This window comes from Pteropus medius, unplaced genomic scaffold (assembly GCF_902729225.1).
Source record: "Pteropus medius unplaced genomic scaffold, Ma_sr-lr_union100, whole genome shotgun sequence".
Taxonomy (NCBI): Eukaryota; Metazoa; Chordata; class Mammalia; order Chiroptera; family Pteropodidae; genus Pteropus; species Pteropus medius.
In genome coordinates this window covers 5,459,654-5,479,646 of record NW_024349801.1, presented here as the reverse complement: position 1 = coordinate 5,479,646, position 19,993 = coordinate 5,459,654, and the positions used below count along the sequence as shown (strand labels likewise).

Below are 19,993 nucleotides of genomic sequence, written 5' to 3'. Positions count from 1 at the left end.
TGTTTCTGAATCAAAAGAATTCTCCTGCAAGCAGGACTCTGCTTATAAGTTTGGTGTACAAAATTGACCTTTAATAAGCTTTAACAATTTCAGAGTGTTCTTTGACAATGTATAGCAAAGGCTAAGTAGTGTTTGTAATTGGAAAATATTATACCTAGAAATCTCACTTTGCAGACCTTTGATTTGTTTGAGAAAGGGTCTTGGGAATTCTGGCCCAAATATTTCATTGGATTGTTTTAATATATAGCATTTTTTCCTGAAAGTATAAAACTTGTGTATTTTATGTGATCAGTGCTTTTCTTTTTTTCCAGTATATTTTTGGAGATTTTAGCCCTGATGAATTCAATCAATTCTTTGTGACTCCTCGTTCTTCAGTTGAGGTAAGATAAAACTTTTATTACATATATGTGTAGGTATAATTAATGGTCATGTTTTAGTTTTGAATTTTTAATTTAGGCTTTTTGATAAATTCCAATAAATAGCAAAGTGCAGAGACTGATGTGAGAAATTCTTGAACCTACCAATGTTAGATTTTACTAACATTAACATTTTACTATATTATATTTGTAAATAGCAGAACATTACAGATACAGTTGAATCCTCCATCATACCCCTTTCTCATCTTATTCCCCTCCTTCCCTGGAAACAATGACTACTGAAATTGGTTCTGACTGTGGTTTTCACATTTTACTACATATATGTATGTTGTACATTGTATTTAAAATGACATATAAATGATCTCATATTCATCATTTTGTAGTTTATTTTAAGCTAACATTTTCTTTAGATTCATCTACACTGATGCTTTTGGTTCTTGTTCTTTGCTTTTAATTGCTAAATACCATTGATTTAACACACCACAATTTATTGACCTTTTTTCCTGTTGAGGATCATTTAGGTCCTTAGTTCTTTCACTGTTATAAAAACGTTGGAATAAACATATTTGTCATGTCTTCTCATGTTCCTCTGGAGGAATGGAACTGCTGGATTGTGCAAGGAATAAACATTTTTAGTTTTACTAGAGACTACCAGTCTGCTTCCTAAGTGGTTTTAACAGTCTGCATTTCTATCAGCAGTGCATGAAATTTTTCTCTATCTCATTACAAAAGAAACTTGCTACTTCTGAGTATACTTAAAATGTTTGTTAATCTGATGGGTTATAGATTCTCATTGTTTTAATTTACATTTCCCAGATTATAAACAGTTGATCACTGTTTCATTATTTTCATATGTCCATGGGCGATACAGACTTCCAGTTCTGTGAATTACCCAATCTCTATACTTGTCTGTATTTTTTATCAAGTGCCTGTCTCTTTCTATTGATTTATAGGATTAATAATCTTTGGTTTTGCATATTATAGGTATATATCTCTTCCTAGCATGAGGGCTTTCAAACTTTGTATATGATGCACTTTTCATTTTTTACTGGGTAGGGAGAGTACATTTTTCACTTTAATGTGAAATGTATTGACTTTTTTCCTTATGGTTTGTGGATCTTTGGTTTTTTAAAAAATATCTTTAAGAAATTCTTCCCTTTTCTAAGGTGATAAAGACATTATTTTTCTTCTAAAAGTCTTAAGGTTTTGCTCTCTTTTACGTAATGCAACTGAAAATGGGGCATTGATTTTTGTATTTGTATGAGATGGGGATCTCAACGCCTTTGTTATGGCAGAAGTTGTCCCAGCACCATTTACTGAGCACTCGGCCCTTAGGGGTGGCGCCACCCTGGTGGGTGGCACATCCCCATATATGCTTGGTCGATTCTGGGTTCCCTGTTGTAGGCTTTTAGCTTCATCTCTGTGCCAATACCATATGTTTTCATTGCTGCAACTTTATAATTAGTCTTCCAGCAGAGCACACAAACTTCTTACACTTAAAAGTTATTTTGGCTCATCTTCATTCTTAACTTTTAAGAATTTATGATCAGCATGTCAAGTTCCATGAAAAATTCTGTTGAAATTTCAATTGAGATTGCATTAAAATTATGGATTAATTTGTAGAAGAATTAACATCTTTATGAAAGTTTTCCTAAATATGATTGTGGCATATTTTTCCATTCGGGTTTTTTTATGTTCACTCTTTATGTGATTATTGGTTTCTGTTTTAGTTTAATAAAAACTTACCTGGAACATTTTTTCAGATTTATGTTTTAAATATGAATACTGTTGAAATTGCATTGAAAAGGGAAAATGGGAGAAGCATGCAGTATATCAAATAAAATCTTAGTTACCTTTTAATGAAACCCAACTAGCCTTTTAGATCCCTTAATAAATATATACAGTTGTACATTTGCATATTGAATATGTATGGAGTTGTTTTACTTGGTGAAATGGGGCAGAAGGTAATTCCTTAGAATAGGAATCAAAAGGCCAGATTTGAGATCTGACTGGGCCACTTCCATGTGACCTTGGGAAATCCTTTACTTTTTACCTCGGCTTCTTGGATTTTCAAAAGTTTTTAGAGTTATGGAGGTGGAATTAAATGAGAACATATTGAAAGCATTATTTAAGGTGTACAGATGTAAGAAAGATTTGTTATTTGTTTTCTTCTCTTTCACTTTAGAAAAAAGAAAATAAAGGTTATTATCAGATTTTTAGAAAATGAATAAATTCAGTTTAGTGTCATCTCCATATCGTGTTAACAGTTGATGTTAACAGTTAGGATTTTAAAGAATCTAAGGATAGGAACCAGGACATAGTGAAAGCTATATATTGTATTTCCTAAGGCAATAAAATGTATCTATGCATTTTAGAATTCTGTAGAGTAATGACTGAAGTTTAGTGTTTTCTGATAAGAAAACAGTTAATTAGGAAGAACATAATCAGATCCTACATTCCTCAAGTGTTAATGTGAATTGAGATTCTACTCTGTATACCCTACTAATGATTCAATTTCTGTCTTTGAATCACAGTAAAATATGGTGGTACTTGCCAGACCAAAATCTAACAGCGCTCTTTGCGACTAGGTTTTAAGAAATATTAAAGCCCAATTTCTCTATAAAAGCTTTTCTCAGGTGTGTGCATATGTATGGGTTTGTGAGTGCCGGTTTGCAAGTAAGTGTCAGAATAAGAACTTGAATTTTTCTATGTTATGAAGGTGGAAAATGTACCATAATTCAAGTCTGAAGAGCTTGGTTTCTTCCTCACTCTGCCACTTAAACAGGCTCGGAGGCCTTGAGCAATTTTCTCCATCTCATTGTGCTGTTTTTTTTTGTTTGTTGCTTTTGTTTTTAATTGAAAATGGAGAATGTTTATTTACCTCGCAGTAATGTTGGGAAATCATTAATATATGGTGTGATGCCTAGTCTGTAACAAATGTTAGTAGATATGAAGGATGCTGATGGTAAGGTTATATCAGACTTTATTTGCAGAAATAGTGGCTTGTCTCATCAAAATGCGTTAGAAATCTTATTGTGTCTGGGCCTATTTGGGCATGCATTGAGTTTGGGGGGAGGGTATGACATGTGTTGCTGTCTAAATCTCATGCAAGTACCATACCCGCAAAAGGGAAATTCAGGCTAATTAACGTGATTGGGCTGAGTTATCATTCTCAATATATAATTACTATAATTCTGAGGCCTGGATTATAATACTGTAATCATATAGGGCACTGACTGTTTAATGGAGTGATACGTGGTTGGATCAGTGGGTGTGAGAGTGATGTTATCTCATTTCCACTGCATAATCGTTTGTTTGGCTTTCATCTTAAAGGTAAAATAATTGCACCTCCTGCCCGCACTGTTCCTACCATGTGACATAAATTAGAATCCAGCCCTATTTATTCCTCATATACTTTTTGGCTATGAGGAACTTGAGAAAGCATTTTTTTCTCTACTCGGGGCCAAGAAGTGAAAAACCAAAATTTGAGAAATATAGGGTGTTAAAATGTAAAAGCATTCTACAAAAACATAATTCCTCTCAGCTGAGAGTTTTTTGTCGCAGTTTGCTTGTTTGAAAGGGTGCCACTGGCAAGATAGGATGATCAGTAGTTTTAACAGAATCAGAAGAAACATATTCAGCTGGTGTGATCTTAAATGTTAAGATAGGCATACTTTAGAGATATTGCAGGTTCGATTCGGTTCCAGACCACTGCAATAAAGTGAATATTGCAGTAAAGCGAGTCACGAATTTTTTGGTTTCCCAATGCATGTAAAAGTTAGTTTAAGCTAGTCTGTTAAGTGTGTAGTAGTATTATGTCAAAAAAAAGTACATACCTTATTTAAAAAATACTTTATTGCTAAAAAATACTAACCATTATCTGAGCCTTCATTGAGTAGTAATTTTTTTGCAGGTGAAGGGTCTTGGCCTCAATGTCGATGTATTTTCATAATATCTGTGAAGCACAGTAAAGTGAAGTGTAATAAAACAAGACTTGCCTATATAAACTTTTAAAGGTACTGCTATCTTTTCTAAAGCTGTGCTTTAGTTTAGAAGCCAGGGTGATTTAAAAATGCATTTCTCCAACTGGAAAAAATACAGTCAACTTATGAATAACTATGTTTTGAACTCTAGTCATAATCACATTATTGGTGTTCAGAAATAGGGAGAGAATGCTAATCGTTCTTGAAACTTCCTAGATTCTGAACATTGGAGCAACACATATACACCTCAACCGGCTAATGAATAACAAGCCCAGGATAGCATAGTATAGGCTGTAGGTGCATGCACACGCATTTGTGGGGTGATAGAGTTAAGATAGTTCCTAGTGGTGTCTTAATGAGACTTCAGAGGAGAGATTCAGGATGTGCAAGGGTCTCTTAGACTGAGCACAGAACAAATGAGGGCAGTACCAAAAAGATTAACATTACCTTATCAAAGGGCCCAAGTTTTGACATGATTGTTAGCACTATTTCAGACTAAGGCGATTTTACTCTAACATAACTAGATTTCAGTTTTTTACACTGCTCGGTTTACGTTTATATGTGAGGTTTTATGTTTTTGCTTTGGTTTTAAAATTTTGTATTCTTACAAGTAGCTGTAGAAAGAAGGAACTTGGAACAATTCTTAACATTTATTCAGTTGTATATTTATTATACCCAAATATCACAGACTGACGGGCATCTTGTGAGTGGTGGAGGTTTTGTTGAATTAAAAGTGCCATATGCTTCTAGAGTAAAAAGTAAATATATACACATACACACAAACACATATTTCTTTTGGGCCAGAAGTCATTCTAATGTTTAGTAATTCCCATGATTATACTCTTACCAGATTAGTATATCAAAATAAGTGTTTTAAATAGAAAATGGCAGTATTGCCCTGGAGTCTACTGGGTGGTCTGTTTTCAGATCCTGCTTCTACTTAGTAAATTTTGTGTAAATACCAGGAGATTTAAAAAAACAATAAACTTTTAGTGCCTTAAAATTATATAAATTTCCATCACCAGGGCACCACAGTGTCATCGATAAGAAAGGAGAAGGCATTATGTGTGTGGGAGTTTGCTAAACTTCTTTTGTGACTGCAGAGGGACATGAACCTGATTTGTGGCTTCCTCAGATGCACCTTTTTTGCTGATGTTTGTGCCAGTAGTAAACGCAGGAGCATCTGTTGGGAGTCTTTGAACGGTGTGTGGAATGGTCTTTGCGCTTCAGGTGCAACGCCTGGGTATCCCATCTCTGCACACAGAATGCTCTCCTTTTGTGTCGATGTGATAAATACTGGGGTGCCCCCGTGTGGAGGAAATATGTACAGCTCTCAAGTCCTGACAGTGTTCAGTTCCTTTTGAATAGCGCTACGTTTTCTTAGCTTCTTATTTGTCATTAATTCTCTGAGGGAGAGAACTTACTTGGTTTCTTGGAGCTATAAGCTTTTATCTCTGTGATTATAGTATTGACTTGCTAAGAGTTAATTGGAGATATCTGCTGAGGAAGCCACTTAAGCAGTAGTTCTCAACAGTAGTCTGGCATGAGAATCACATGGGTGCCTCTGAATAGTGCAGACTCCGGGACCTCATGCAGGCATCGGAGCCAAACATCTGACTTTGAGAAATGTTGTGTGAGGATGTAATTGTTTTGTTCTTTTTGTTCTGCCTTCAGGTAACAATTATTCATCCACTTACCTTACCTTCCCATCCTAAACTTTCTTATCTCAAACATGTCCATTCTAAACATTTCCAACTCTTAGATATTGTGGAATAGCTAGAAGGGAGGGCATATTCATAATACCTTCCTGCTTTTTACAAAAAGGTCAGACACTTGCCATTTTGCTTGTTCTCTTCCAAACAAAGAATGTGGTTTCTAACCATTAATTCAGTTAAACCACCATGTTAGAAAGGGAGCCATGATTCCCAGAGTTTTTCTTCCCATTGGGCTTTCTCTGATCTCTATCTGTGAGCCCACTCTGAAGGCCGTGCTGACATGTGATACTGAACACGAAGTGCAGATGGTCACTAGGAGTCATCTTTACTAGTGGGCAAAGACAGGTGGCTGTGGTGTTTATGGACAGTCAGTAACATCCTATGAAATGAGAGATGTATTATAAGCATTTTAGTAGCTAATTTACATGTTCATTGGAGTCTGTTTTTATTTTTTGCCTCATTTTTGGATCTGTTCAATAACAAATATTTATAAGCATTCCTATGGCATATTTTCTTAAATGAAAATGATTTAATTTTACTGACCATGTGTGTTAATTGGTAAAAATAAAGAGAAGTTGCATGGATAAAGAGTTTCAATGAAGCATTGCTTTAATGAAATAGCATGTATCAGGTTTTAACATTTTGTTGAATTAAAATTTGTTTTCCGATTCCCCTTGCAGCTTCCTCCATTCAATGGAACAGTTCTGTGTGGCGCACAGGCTACAGATGAACTAACTGATGGTAAGCTACTCCTTTATTTCCCTAAAGTGAATTTTGGCCATATGTGCTGGGTGGGCAGCCCTAGCTGGGAATAGTTTTATCCTGTTTGTTCATACTTTTTGAATAAACATTTTCTTACAGCTTGTTTTTGCTCTGAACTATAGCAGATTTAATTTCCAAACCACTTTGACTAATGAATTAAAGTTTATTCTGTGCTTCAGAGTGTCAGACATTCAAGGTTTAGTTAAAGAAATAGTTCAGTTCTGTTTTTTTCTTAACAGTTCTCAGTGGCACAGGTATGTTCTTCATAGTCGATCCTTTTTGTCAGGGTTCCGAAGTGAACTTTCCATGTGGTTGCAGAGGCTGCTGAGCCCACAGCTGTTGCGTCTCTGAGCATGTGCTCTTGGCACAGCTTAGTGGCAGCTTGAATCTGTTGTTCTTGCAGTTTACTTTTATGTCCCCATCTGTTGCTAATGCTCTTGGGAATTCAGGTAACCTCTTCACTTCCTGGCCTGTTATTTTTTTTTGGTCTCTGTAACATACTGAGCTAATTACTGAAGATAGTGCTTTTTGAGATGCAGTGATTTTGTATTGTTTTTAAATAGCTCCCAGTGTTTAAATAACAGCAGGGTTCTTTAATTATTGCACAGGTCAAATCTGTCTAGACCATTTTTCAGTTTGGATCACATCGGAGGCCCCGGCTAGCCTTGGAGAAGTTGAAAGCTGGGCCTTTTCTTTGAGAGCCAGGGATCTGGTTCCGTTTCACCAGCATGGTCAGACCTGTGAAAGGAGTTTTAATTATAATTTAGGTTTAAATATGAACCTTGAAAAGACTATCCAAACATTTTACCTATAGTAAAACCAGAAAGTGGTTATATCTAAAATTACTCAGTTTTATAAGAAACTGATGTAGGAGGTCATGAGAGAAAGAGCAGTTCTAATGATGGCTTAGGATGAGAATAAAAAAATGAAGCTAGAGGGACCCAAAGGCCTTTGCCCCGTTGCCCAGTCTCTGGAGCAGCTTTCTGATCTGAGTTAGTTGGATTTCTCTGTGTCCATGTACTTTGCACATAGTAATAAGCATGCCACAGATGTTTAGTCAATGCTTAAAAATGTTTCATTATTTTCTCTTTTATATTACACCTTTCTTTCGAGTTCAGTCAATGGCCCCATCATTCTCCCCATGGTATAGGCTAGAGATGGAAGGCTTCACCAACTCCTCTCCATATCGAACCCCTCAGGGTTCTGATTTCTCTCATCACTAAGACATTTTCTCTTTCCCTTTTTCACACCACATACCTTCTTTTCAGGCTCATATCCCTATAGATCTACTGCTTCTTCATTCTTTTTCTTCATTCTTTCCTCTCTTCCTGCTTTCAGTATCATTTTTTTTTCTGCTGAAAACACAGCTGGAATCTTGCCACCTGCTCATACTGTTACTGACAGGTCAGCTTAAATAAAGATTCGTTTTCTCTGAGGCTTTTTCTGTTCTCTTGTGTTTCTGTTTGTTTTCTTACAGTGCATATCCTACTGTGCAAAACACATCCTATAGGGGAGCAAAATTTGCCACCCCAAAATATGCCACTTTGGCATGTTGATTATTTTGAATTAAAGTTACTTGAGAAAAGCCAGTGCAAGAAGGACACTCTGATCCTCCTCTCTGTCTCCCTGAAAGCAGAAAATAAATCTCCCGTGTGAAAGGGACCCTCCCTGCACCAGGAGGTAGAGAGATCCTTATCACCATAGATAGAAAATTCTGGTCTACGGCCATGCCACCCTGAACGTGCCAGATCTTGTCTGATCTTGGAAACTTAACAAGGTTGGGCCTGGTTAGTACTTGGATGGGAGACCACCTAGAAAGACCAGGTGCTGTAGGTATGAAAAAAAGAAAGAAAGAAAATTCTGGGCTGAGAAGGCTGTGAAAACAAACTGCTTGGTTTCTTCACTGATTAGTGAAGCAAAGTGTAAGAGCTACCTGTTTGGGTCATTTCTTTAGGTCCCATGTCTATGAGATCTCTATACATGAGAAATTAAATTTGATTTTTCTCCCTTTAATCTGTCAATTTATTTCTTAAACCAGCCAGAAGAACCTAGGAGGGTAGAAGGAAAATTTTTTCCTCCATGACACTCTTCTTTAGACTGAGTTCAACTGTGGGTGGCAGGGACCATAATTCTTCATTTCTGTGTGTTTAGCAGCTCCAAATATAGTATCTGGAATGTTATAAATGCTCAATACATTTTTGGATTAATGTTGAGTTCCCATGTACCCAGTATATTGATTGAGTTGTTTAAATCAGGAGTCCCCAACCCCTGGGTTGTGGACTGGTACTGGTCTGTGGTCTGTTAGGTACCACGCCACACAGCGGGAGGTAAGTGACTGACTGGCAAGTGAGCGAAGCTTCCTTCATCTGTGTTTGCAGCTGCTCCCCAGCACTAGTAGCATCACTGCCTCAGCTCCACTCAGATCATCAGGTATTAGGTTCTCATAGGAGCACGGACCCCTGGTGCCAGAAAGGCTGGGGACTTCTGGTTTAAAGCATGAGTTTGTAGGACTTTCACCAGTGTTACAGCCTGACAGATTGGGCTTTGTCCTGACCTCTCTGCCTTGCAGTGCAGTGCGCATGTGTGTTCATGATGAGTGTTCCTGTATGAGAAAAGGTACTGTTCTGGGTAGGAATCTGCCTTACAGTGATAATGATCAGATGCTGTACTGGGTAAATATTTTGATAATAGCTGTAGCATATTGTAATGGTTCTATTTATGTCACATCACATTCTAGAATGTTTTATGATATGAAAAGATTAAGAATTGTGATGTAGAAGACACTGTATCTACTGGAAATAATCAAAATCTTGAGCAAGCTGCATGTGACAATGCATACTCATTTTTAATGTGAATTCACAGTGTACAGCACAGTCTCCAAAGGGTAGTAGCCTCCATGTGCAGAGGAAGTGTTCTTCATTCACTTCTCTAGTTGTTTTCATTTGAATCCACATATGAGCATTGCACCTTTGAAACATCATGGAGTAGCTGATGCCTGGAAGCAAAGTGGACAGTTCACTTTTAGGTGTAATAATAGAGAAATTAACTTCTCTTTGGTGATTCTTTTCAAAATAAGTAAACAAAAGATTTGTGCTTGGTGGCCAAAGGATTCAAGTTGTCATATTGGTGGCCTTATATGTAAACTTGCTGTTAGGTATAATTATTATCAGTTTTCCTTTTTCAGGAACCCTTTGTTATTGTGCAGGTGTCTTCACCCCTCCCCCAACTCCAAGCGGGTATTTTTATCAAAACAAATGAAAAATTAGGAGACTAGGCCCCTGCCCATCCCTAACTTGTACATAACTGATCTCTCTGGGGCTGTTTTTTCCTTCTATGAAAAGACTTCCAAGGTAAAATATATTCAGTTCTCTGTAATAGAAAATGATTGTTCTGGTACTATGATTTTTTTTCTTAAAATACATACCTTGAAGAAAGTTGTCTTCTTATGCTAGACTTGGAGAAATCTTCAGTTATGCACTAAAAATGAATTATAATACATGTGTTCTTTTCCTTCAAAATTTATGATTATTTTATCAGATGTAAGATAATATTGATGCTTGGTGTCTCTTCAAAAGACAATTGATTTTAAAATTCAATCTAATTTCAGAGATGTAAACTAAGAAAAAGTATATCTTAGAATGGATGCAATATGTAGATTGTTGTCACTTGAAAGAGGAAGTATTAAAATGTTCCAAAGAGATTTTTAAAAATTAGTGGTCTAGACTTCATCTTTTGGTATTTTTGGAAATACCTTTACTACCCATAGAGTTAATTTAATAAGAATTCATTTAGTGGACAATTATGTGCATTTATGCAAGGCTATTTTCAGACTTCATTTAAGGTTGTCAGTGGAATTCAAGAGATGGATAATTCAAAAGAGTGCCTCTGAAGTATACGTTTATAGAGAGGATTAGTCCTTGGTGTAATTTATACTTTTTTTGAGTTACTAAATTATACTAACTAGATAAGCCATATATATACACGTATATATGTATATACATAGCAATGATTTTAAGTCCCTAAGGTTATTGTGATTTTTTTTAATCGTCTAAAAAACTTATACCCAATTCTCAGACATAAAGTAAGCTAGTAAAGTCTTTTTTAGCTACCATGAGAGTAGAAGATACAGGCCTCTGTTTTTCGTATTCTCAAATTAAATATAATTTTATAGTTATTATTTGTTTTCAGCAACTTAGCACAGAAATAAAATGTCATAGCTTTGTTAATTAGGAGGAGACTTTAAGATTTTGGTTTTCAAAAATAATTATTATTGATACTTTTATAATTTGTATAACTGTGTTCTTAACTAATGGGATATTTACTGATTGTTTTCTTTCTAAACAGGACAAGAATATCAGAGAATCGAGTTTGGTGTTAATGAAGTAATTGAACCCAATGACACTTTGCAGAGAACTCCCAACTACAGTATTTCAAGCACATTGAATCCACAGGCCCCTGAATTTATTCTTAGTTGCACAGCTTCCAAAAAGTCCCCTGATGACATAGATAAAGAAGTGAACTACAGCTCCGTTGACTGTCAGTACCCAGGCTCTGACCTTGCTCTGGATGGCAGCTCTAACACGGAGGTGGAAATTTTGGAAAACGATGGTGTCTCGGGTGGTCTTGGACAAAGGGAGCGTAAAAAGAAGAAAAAACGTCCACCTGGATATTACAGTTACTTGAAAGATGGCAGTGAGGGTAGTATTTCCACGGAAGCCCTGGTCAATGGCCATGGCAATCCAGCAGTCGTGAACAGTGTAGGCACCGAGGATGCAGAGTTGATGAGTGATGTACCCCTGCTGGGGATACCCAGGACTTGTAGCAGCAGCCCTCAGGACTCTACGGACTTCGTCAGTGATGCTCTTCATGGTGGTTCTTTCTCTGGAGTCCTGGACAGCAGTGCCAGGACTGCAGGGCAGCCTGAGGGCTGCCCGGGGCCTGACTTTGAACAGTCCTGCCTCCCTGCAGAGGCTGGCAGGGACAACCTGTTGAGGACAGCTGTGGCTCAGCCTTATGTTGGGACAGATACTACTGAAAATCTTGGAGTTGCTAATGGACAAATACTTGAATCCTCGGGTGAGGGCTCAGCTGCCAACGGGGTGGAGTTGCACGCTGTGGAAAGCACGGACTCGGACCCACCTAAAGCCGAGAACATGTCCCCTCCTGCCGACGCCCCAGCCTATGTGGCGGGTGCCGCTCCCGTCAGTCAACCTAAGTCATGGGCCAGTCTTTTCCATGATTCTAAGCCCTTTTCCTCCTCGCCCATGGCTTCTGTGGAAACTAAGTATTCCCCTCCTGCCACATCTCCCCTGGTCTCTGAAAAGCAGGCTGAAGTCAAGGAAGGGCTTGTTCCAGTTTCAGAGGATCCCGTAGCCATAAAGATTGCAGGTATAGTTCAAAAGATACAGGTGGAAAGTGAAGATGGGAGCAGATCTCATCGCCTGTTGAGTGAGAAGTTTGAGACAGTCTGGGCTTATGAACTGTGGTGATATGATAGATTGTTACCCAGAGCAATAGTAGATTACCTTTGTTTCAATAGGAATATCTGAAGAATGCCTGTGCCTTAAATGTTATCAACAAGTAAAAATAATATATAAGCAAAATGGGAGGGGGTTGTTATACCTTTATGTTAAGTGAAAAATCTATGTCTGTTACCAGTCCTTTTCTATTGACAAACTACATTTTCATTCCTTGCCTTTCGATCAAGTAATTCTGCTCCATTGTGACTGTATAATGGACTTGTCCTATCTGTTGTTACAGCTGTTGTACACCTTTGGTATGATCATCCCTGATTTGGACTGACTTTGCACTGTTTCTTTTCTATATATCTTAAGATACAAGGAAGCATTTGGGGGTTTTCTTCTTAATGCCTGTTTTGGATTAGGTAAATGAATTTTACTCAGTTTTAGCACACCAAGGGTAGCTCTTGACATAGAAAAACTAACAGTTGGCCCTTAGTTAACATTTTATTTTGAGGTGTTAAGGCTCAAAACTAGAACCAATTTAAAATAAAAATATAAAGCTGTGTAATTTGCACTTGTTTTTTAAGTTAAAGTAGGAAGTCAAATACAGAGAAACATGTATGTTTATATGTATCTCAGAAGCCAAAGCTATTTCTTCAGGGTTTATCATACCAAGAATGATAACTCTCATTTTTACCCCATCATCTGAGTTAAAATAAGCTGCCTCATTTAAGCATTCAGTGATATTTTCAGATTTAACATTTGGAACACCTGACAGCATTACCAGGATGAAGATGAATGCAATAGCAACCTGCAGAATGTATACCCTTTCATGAATGGTCAGAATTCCATTAAATACGAAACACGTTCTTTTGATGGCATTTAGCTGACAGCAAGCAATGCTTTTTTTTTTTTTTTTTAAGTGAGAATTTTATTCCTGAGAATTATTTTGAATACTCTTGATGTCTGGAGTTCTCTTAAAATGAGAAAATAATTGCTAGACCAATCATCATTTTTGGCTTCATATACATTTTTAAAAGCCAGCTGATTGTTTTAACTTTTAGAATGTATTCATTGCAAGGAAACGCTGTTACAGGCAGGATAAAACTAAGCCTTTGTATAGATGATTAAGTTAGAGGTTTATGTTGAACCTATAATGAAAAATGCATGGTGGATGCTTTTAAAAGTGTGCATTCTAAATTGAAAGTCAAGAGGCATTGTAATAATACTTTTGTTCCTAAAAATTACTTCACAAAGGAAAACCTCTCATTCCTGGGAAATTTTCTCAATCTTAATTTACAATAATAAAAAAAAAAGCTTTATTTTATGTTTTAAAACATTCTAGTTATATGGCTTAAAATGTGATTTGATATGTAGTTTGTTATGTTCTACATATGTTAAAATCTAATTAACCTACTAAAATCTAATGTTAACATTAACCTGCTTTGTAAAATACTGTGAAACTAGAGGCTTTTAGTTACTTGTGTTAGTGGAGAGCATTGCTACAATCTAAGAAATTAGTTTTGAATTGATACAGTGTGTTTCTCCATGCCCCCCCCATCCCCCAGCCCATTTATTTTCTTAATCCTATTTTGATTAGGTCAGTTACAAAGATGTTGTAATTAAGCAAAAGTTTAGTTCTTTTTAAAATACTTCATTATTCTTTTGAGCCTATTTATTGAACCTTAGAAATGTAGAATGTAGTTTCTGACAGTTTTCAGTATGACTTTCTGTAAAATAATGCAGTGATAATAGTCAAACTAAATAACATTTGGAATCACAAAAAGCTTAGGTAAAGTGTTTGGATTTGTTTCTCTTTGTCATAGTCTCCAACTCAGAGATTTACTTTATAAAGATGATAAAAATATGTTCAGTTTGTTATGTCAGATCCATTAACACAAACTTCTCTTTAATGGGCATGCTTATTTTAAGTGTAGGCCCACTTATTTTAAACAACATTTAACTGTGAAATTCTAGCTCCATTAAAAGATCTGTTGATGTTGGTTATCATAGTTTTTGACTTGCATTAGCATCTAACTGGTTCTACTGAGAGAATAATTTTTATGTTTATCATTATACTTAACTAACTTTGGAGAAAGAAAAAGAAGGGAACAGTTCAGACATCATCAATTGTTTTTTGAATTCTTAGAGTAATATTAATAACCACAGCCAATTTTGACCCTAGGTTCATTTATTTTGGATGTCCACACTTCTGAATCATCTGTCCTGTCACTAAGTCTCTGCTTAATAAATGCCAACTAATATTTGTATAACCACAAGTGAGATACAAATTAGGAAGACAAATCAACTGCAAACCAAAATTAAGAATCACAGAAGACATTTTTAAGTGAAATACAACCAAGTCTTGTAAACTGTTTATTCATCACCTCAATGGGTTCTGCTTTCAACTTCCTGGTGGCAGGGCCAACTTCGCAGTGTAGATTATATGTCAACATTTTGTTCTATTGACTGTTTCTTCATAAGTGTAAACTCTAAGAAGGAGATGGAAGGAAAAGGTACTTAAACTGAAACACTAAATAAATGCCTTCCCCAGCCCCGCAGGAAGTCTGAACTTAAATAAAAGGCCTGCGGAGGCTTGGGGAGGCTTTTGTGTTTCGGTGAGTGGTTTATGTCCATCTTGAGAGGGGATATTTGCCATTTTAATAGGAATAACTGTGCCAGGAGGCAAGAAAAAAAAACTTGAAAATTTTAGCTTTTATTTGAAAGTGGTTGTAAAAAACATTAGACCTACCCATATTCAAGAGTAAGTATGACAAATACAAGTAATGTAGAGATTATCCATGCTGTTGCTCCCTCCATTCACTCACTAATGGAAAGGTAGTATACATGTGATATTTGAAATTAAACATATCCTTTTAATGAACACTTAACTTTTCCTGGGTTTTTAATAAGGAACATTTGTTATATCTCAAACCTAAATTGCATCAAATGCTTTCAAATCCCAGAGCTATTTTGTATTTTATGTTTTGCTTTTAAAATTGTTTATCAGTGTATTTTGTTTTAAAGGAGTGTAAGTAATGGTGGGTAAGGTGAGAGACTAGACCAAGTGCCCAAACAAAATGGGTTAAAATTTAGTGAAAGAGACTAGGTAAGCTACGCTTAGTCTTGGACAGCGCTAAAAAAAAATCTGTGAGGAAATTGAAGTATCTGGTAATATCATTTATCATGAATTTTAGTCAAAACCTGTTTAATAAATGATTTTGCATACTGGTTTTATACTTAAAAATTGTTACTGGAGAGAGCAACAAAATCATTACGAATTGGATCTGCTCAGGAAAACGAATTCCCATGTCCATATTTATTTGAAATGTAAACAAAAATATAGCCGATTATTGGTCTTTGATTTAGTGTTTTATGAATCATAGTTATACTTCTCCTCCTTGAGAAATGATTTCTCAAATATTTTGCATTTTTCTTCAAATTCTCCAAAGTAGCGATGATGCAGCATGTCCTAAGCTTAAAAGAGGTGTAACACCTGTTTGTAGGAATCTGTGCTTGTGGATTGAGAGTTCAGTCCATACCCGATTTGAGATGTATATGTCCTTGCTGATATTCAGGCTATGTCTCTATTTTATAGAACTAAACTGAGACCTTGCCACTTATAAAATATAAGTTGATCCATAGCCAGTGGATAGTGCTACATTTTGGTCACTTTGCTGTCTTCCACCTGATTAGGTAACCAAGGTACACATGTTCTTCTGAAGTGATGTAATGAAGAAAAGAAAAACACTTGGAGAGCGTTCTGGACAGTTAGGAGGATGACAGGAAAGCAGGTCAACATATCAGAATGTCAGTTATGGGCCAGTTATTAAGCATTAAGAATTAATGAAAGTTCTGTACCTTGTGTTTTCATGGATTTTAAATGGTAATATAACCTCTAAATCCTAACTTTAGGAAAACAAAATCTGATACGTAAAGTGTGTTTAAGGGTAATCATAGCTTATATTGATTTTAAGTGTACAATGCTAGTATTGCCATCGAGTTTATAAATCATTTCATTTGAGTGATTTGTGGCAACATGGGAGCTGTGTGTGTCTTGAAATACAAGAAAGGATATATTAACCACTCAGTTTTTCTGTATGTCAACAGATTTCATAAAGTTGAACTTTAATTCAACCATTTAGTGTTTGAGCTGTTACAAAAGTGAAGACATCGGTTTCAATTTCACATCTATTATTTGACATAGAGTCATTATGGCATTTTGTGCCATTCCAACAACATTGTTTTGGGAAGACCCACCAACTCCTTTGTGAAAGATGGATTGGGAAGGCCATCTTCCTAAAGTTGGTATATAATGGATCTGAACAGTAAAGTTGTATCAACAGTGATGAATTGAAAAAAGCCATGTGGGTGACAAGTTTGTTATTACTAAAAGAAGGTAGAATAGATAACCAACGGTGCTGACTTTGTACCACATATCAGATTTAAAGTTTCAACCTCAGGAAATATCCTGCCTTCTCTCCTTCACAGCTGCCCTTTCTAGTTTTGATTCTTTTCACCCTCATACTTATAGTGCTTATTGGACTTTAGGCTAGGAATAAAATAGTAATGGAAATGGTATTGTTATAAAAGGAACTTAATTAAATAGAGCTGAGAATTACACGAAGCGAGTAGTATTCATACTGGCTTGTCTGCAAGTCATGAGTAATTGACTTTTGAATTATAGCAATAAGAGTCATTCATTTTAACAAGATTCAGTAATAGTGGCAGGTGACTATTTACAGAATGGTCTTTGCACCTGTGCTCTTTTACTCTGAGGGAGAAGAGAAGTGCACCGACGAAATTTATTAGGAGTTAATGTGTGGCTCAGTTTGTGGTCATTGAAATTATTGAAGAGGAAAAAGGCTTAATGTACAATATGTTACAAAAGTGAAACTTTAAAATCTTTTCACATTTGGTTTTAAGAAAATCCTAGATAGTAAGGTATTTAATCATAAATTTTTACAATCTTTCCTTTCGAAGTGGAACTTTATATGTATATACACAAAATGTTCAAAACAATTTTAAAGTAACATCTCTTGGAGTGCTGAAAACTGTTGATTCTCTAAAACCTCCATAAATTAATATTAGCTCTTTGTTTTCTAATAAGTATTATGGAGCATCTGTAATGAGCTGACATTCTGGTAGCTGTTTTCTATACATGTGTTATCACATAGCCTCCCCATAGCCATTCATGGTGCAGTCTCTGTTACAGGTGAGGAGTGAAGTCATCTGCGCCAGGGTGCAAAATGAATGAAGTGGCAGAGCCAGGGTGTGAACCCAAGTGTCTGGTTTGTCTTCCTGGAGACTCGCCCTTGTCTGCTTCTGCACAGGGACGTGCCTGGAGGTTTTTTGAAGTATGTGATAGAATGACCTTTAAAGTCCACTGGGTCATTTCTAACAAACTGAAATGGAGTCATTTACCATAACCAGCAACCTTCATCGCCAGATGTTTAATTCATCAGATGTTAGTGTTTAATATGTACTTAGAGTATGCTATCCACTATCTAGGTCAGTGAGTAACCATTGGCCTCAACTTGAGGGTTGTCTGAGGAATAAGATAGGAAAGGAACAGATGGTAGCTCTTATTAGCAGAAAGAGAAGTAATCATTTACAGAGAAGTATGGGGGACGGGGTGAAGAGACTCGATGTAGCCAGTAGGGATGGTACTGTCAGGCTAGGGGCAGAGGGCACCATGAAGTCCTCTTAGCCTGGATGGAGACTCAGCTGAGTGTTAGCAGTATGAGGGCATCATCATCTGTAAGGAGCATCCTATCTAGGGAAAGAGCTACACCTAATACAACGTAGACAGTCATGGTGTCTGTTGCCATGGAGATGCACAGTGTACAATTCTCAGATGCCTTCAGGGAAGAGTTTCCAGTCAATTTTACCTTGAGAGTAGTGTTTAGGATCATTGGAAGATACAACAGAAATGATACTGTATTTGAGCTTATGGCAAACTTCTCACTGTAGAGAAAATTTTTTTTAGAATAACAGAATAATCATTAAGAAAACTAGATTTGTTCAGTGTCTCTGTCTCTTCTAAGTCTGCAAGGATTTATTAATCTACCTTTATGAATATTGTACTGGAAGACTCTTTCAAAGAATGTTAAAGAGTTGAAGCTAGCTTTATATATTCACTAATAAAGGTACTAAGTGTCCTTTTGTTCCACATTATGTTTCAGAGTTTCTGCCTTTTTAATTTTGTAGGTGTATGTCTACTTGGAATGTTTTGTTACTTGCAGTTATTGAATAAACCACTAGGTGATGCTAAGAGACTTGAACTTAATATTGTGGAAGATCAACAGTGAAACTTTTTACTCGCCTGCTCCATAAAATAAGCAGACCAACAGTAATGGCCAGAAGCTGGCATTGATTCAAGGGAAGGTTGATGTAGAAACTAAAGATTTCTACATCATGAACAAATACATACTGTTTCCCAACTGAACGTTGGAAAGAAGTTACCTAATAGCCCATTTGAAGTTGGATTTCTCCTGATTCCATAGGTTTTGAATGTTTTATCCTCGAGGAGTGCAGATTATTCTGGGCAGTTAAGAATGTAAGAGAAGATGCTCTTTCCAGTGGAGCTTAGAGCAGTTCTTGATGTTTTTGTACTTCTCTTTTGAGAGTAGAGTTAGCCTTGTCATAAATGGTTTTTTTCTTTTAGAAGATATTAAAGTACTTTTGACTATTTTTAAACATGTTTTTTTGAGTGTTAAAACAGTTGACGTGGAAGGGAAGTTAGAGAGATCTTGTGTGCCTGACCTTGGTCTTTTTTTTTTTTTTTTTTCATTTTCTTCCAATGTCTGTATTGAACAGAAAGTAATGACATCAAGCTCCTCCCTGCTTCCCCCAGGGGCCTTCACTCCAACCCCCAACCCTAGAAGACTTTGCTTCCCATGCCCTTGAGGCCCTAGAACCTGCTTCTGCCCCCATTACTAATTCAAACTGCCCTATTTTTCTGCATCACTGTTACAGGTTCTTCTTGACCAGTCACTTAGACGTGGTGCTGCTTTGGGTTCTGCTAACCCATTGCTCTTTCTCTGTGTATTGTTGGAATGTACAGTTCTAGCCCTGAGCTGCAGGATCTGTGATAAGCATCGATATGTTACTTGCTGGTCTGTGGGTATGAATATGCTATTTACTGGTGTCATCCGGGTACCTCTTATCAGCATCTCTGGAAGATAAACTCATTGTCTCACCACCACTGCACATAACAAAAAATAACCCACTCATCCTGTTGTATTCTTTGGGTGGAAAGTGCCTTTACCCTAGCCAGAGACCTTCTTCTGGTGTCAGCTGCCATTTGTTGTCATTGGCCCCTGGCCACCCAGGGTTTCTCCAGTCCTTGGATTGGACCGAGCATCCCCTCCACTGACCCCCTTCAGCTTCGCCCGCCCTGTGTTGTCCCTTCACTGCTTCCAAGCTCTCCTGCAGCAGAGCCACCTCTTAGTCATCTCTATGCCTCCAGGAGCTGGTGTCCAGGCAAGGCTCTGCAAATGGCAGCATGTCGTTTAATAGGGGTCCCTGTGTTAGGAAGGCAGTTGATTTTGAGTCTTATGGTTATGTAAAAGTTTAATTGTTTTTAAATATAAAATTGCTTTGGCAAAGATTCACAGGTGTCACGCTGGAGTGTTCATTTAGGATTGATGCTTATTTGAAAATGCACAGGTTTTTAATAGAATAAGTATACT

The 19,993-nt window shown here is 36.7% G+C and overlaps 1 protein-coding gene and 1 pseudogene across 2 annotated transcripts in view; both read left to right on the top strand.

Moving 5' to 3' along the window:
* Positions 1-19,993, top strand: part of USP10 (ubiquitin specific peptidase 10) — a 58,711-nt gene that overhangs the window by 21,649 nt on the left and 17,069 nt on the right. For both annotated transcript variants that reach the window (XM_039888758.1, XM_039888757.1), the window contains 3 exons: positions 312-380; positions 6,756-6,816; positions 11,182-12,225. In XM_039888758.1, coding sequence (XP_039744692.1) covers positions 312-380; positions 6,756-6,816; positions 11,182-12,225 — 1,174 coding nt within the window. The remainder of the gene's footprint in view (positions 1-311; positions 381-6,755; positions 6,817-11,181; positions 12,226-19,993) is intronic.
* On the top strand, positions 8,555-8,673 carry LOC120581008 (uncharacterized; annotated as a pseudogene).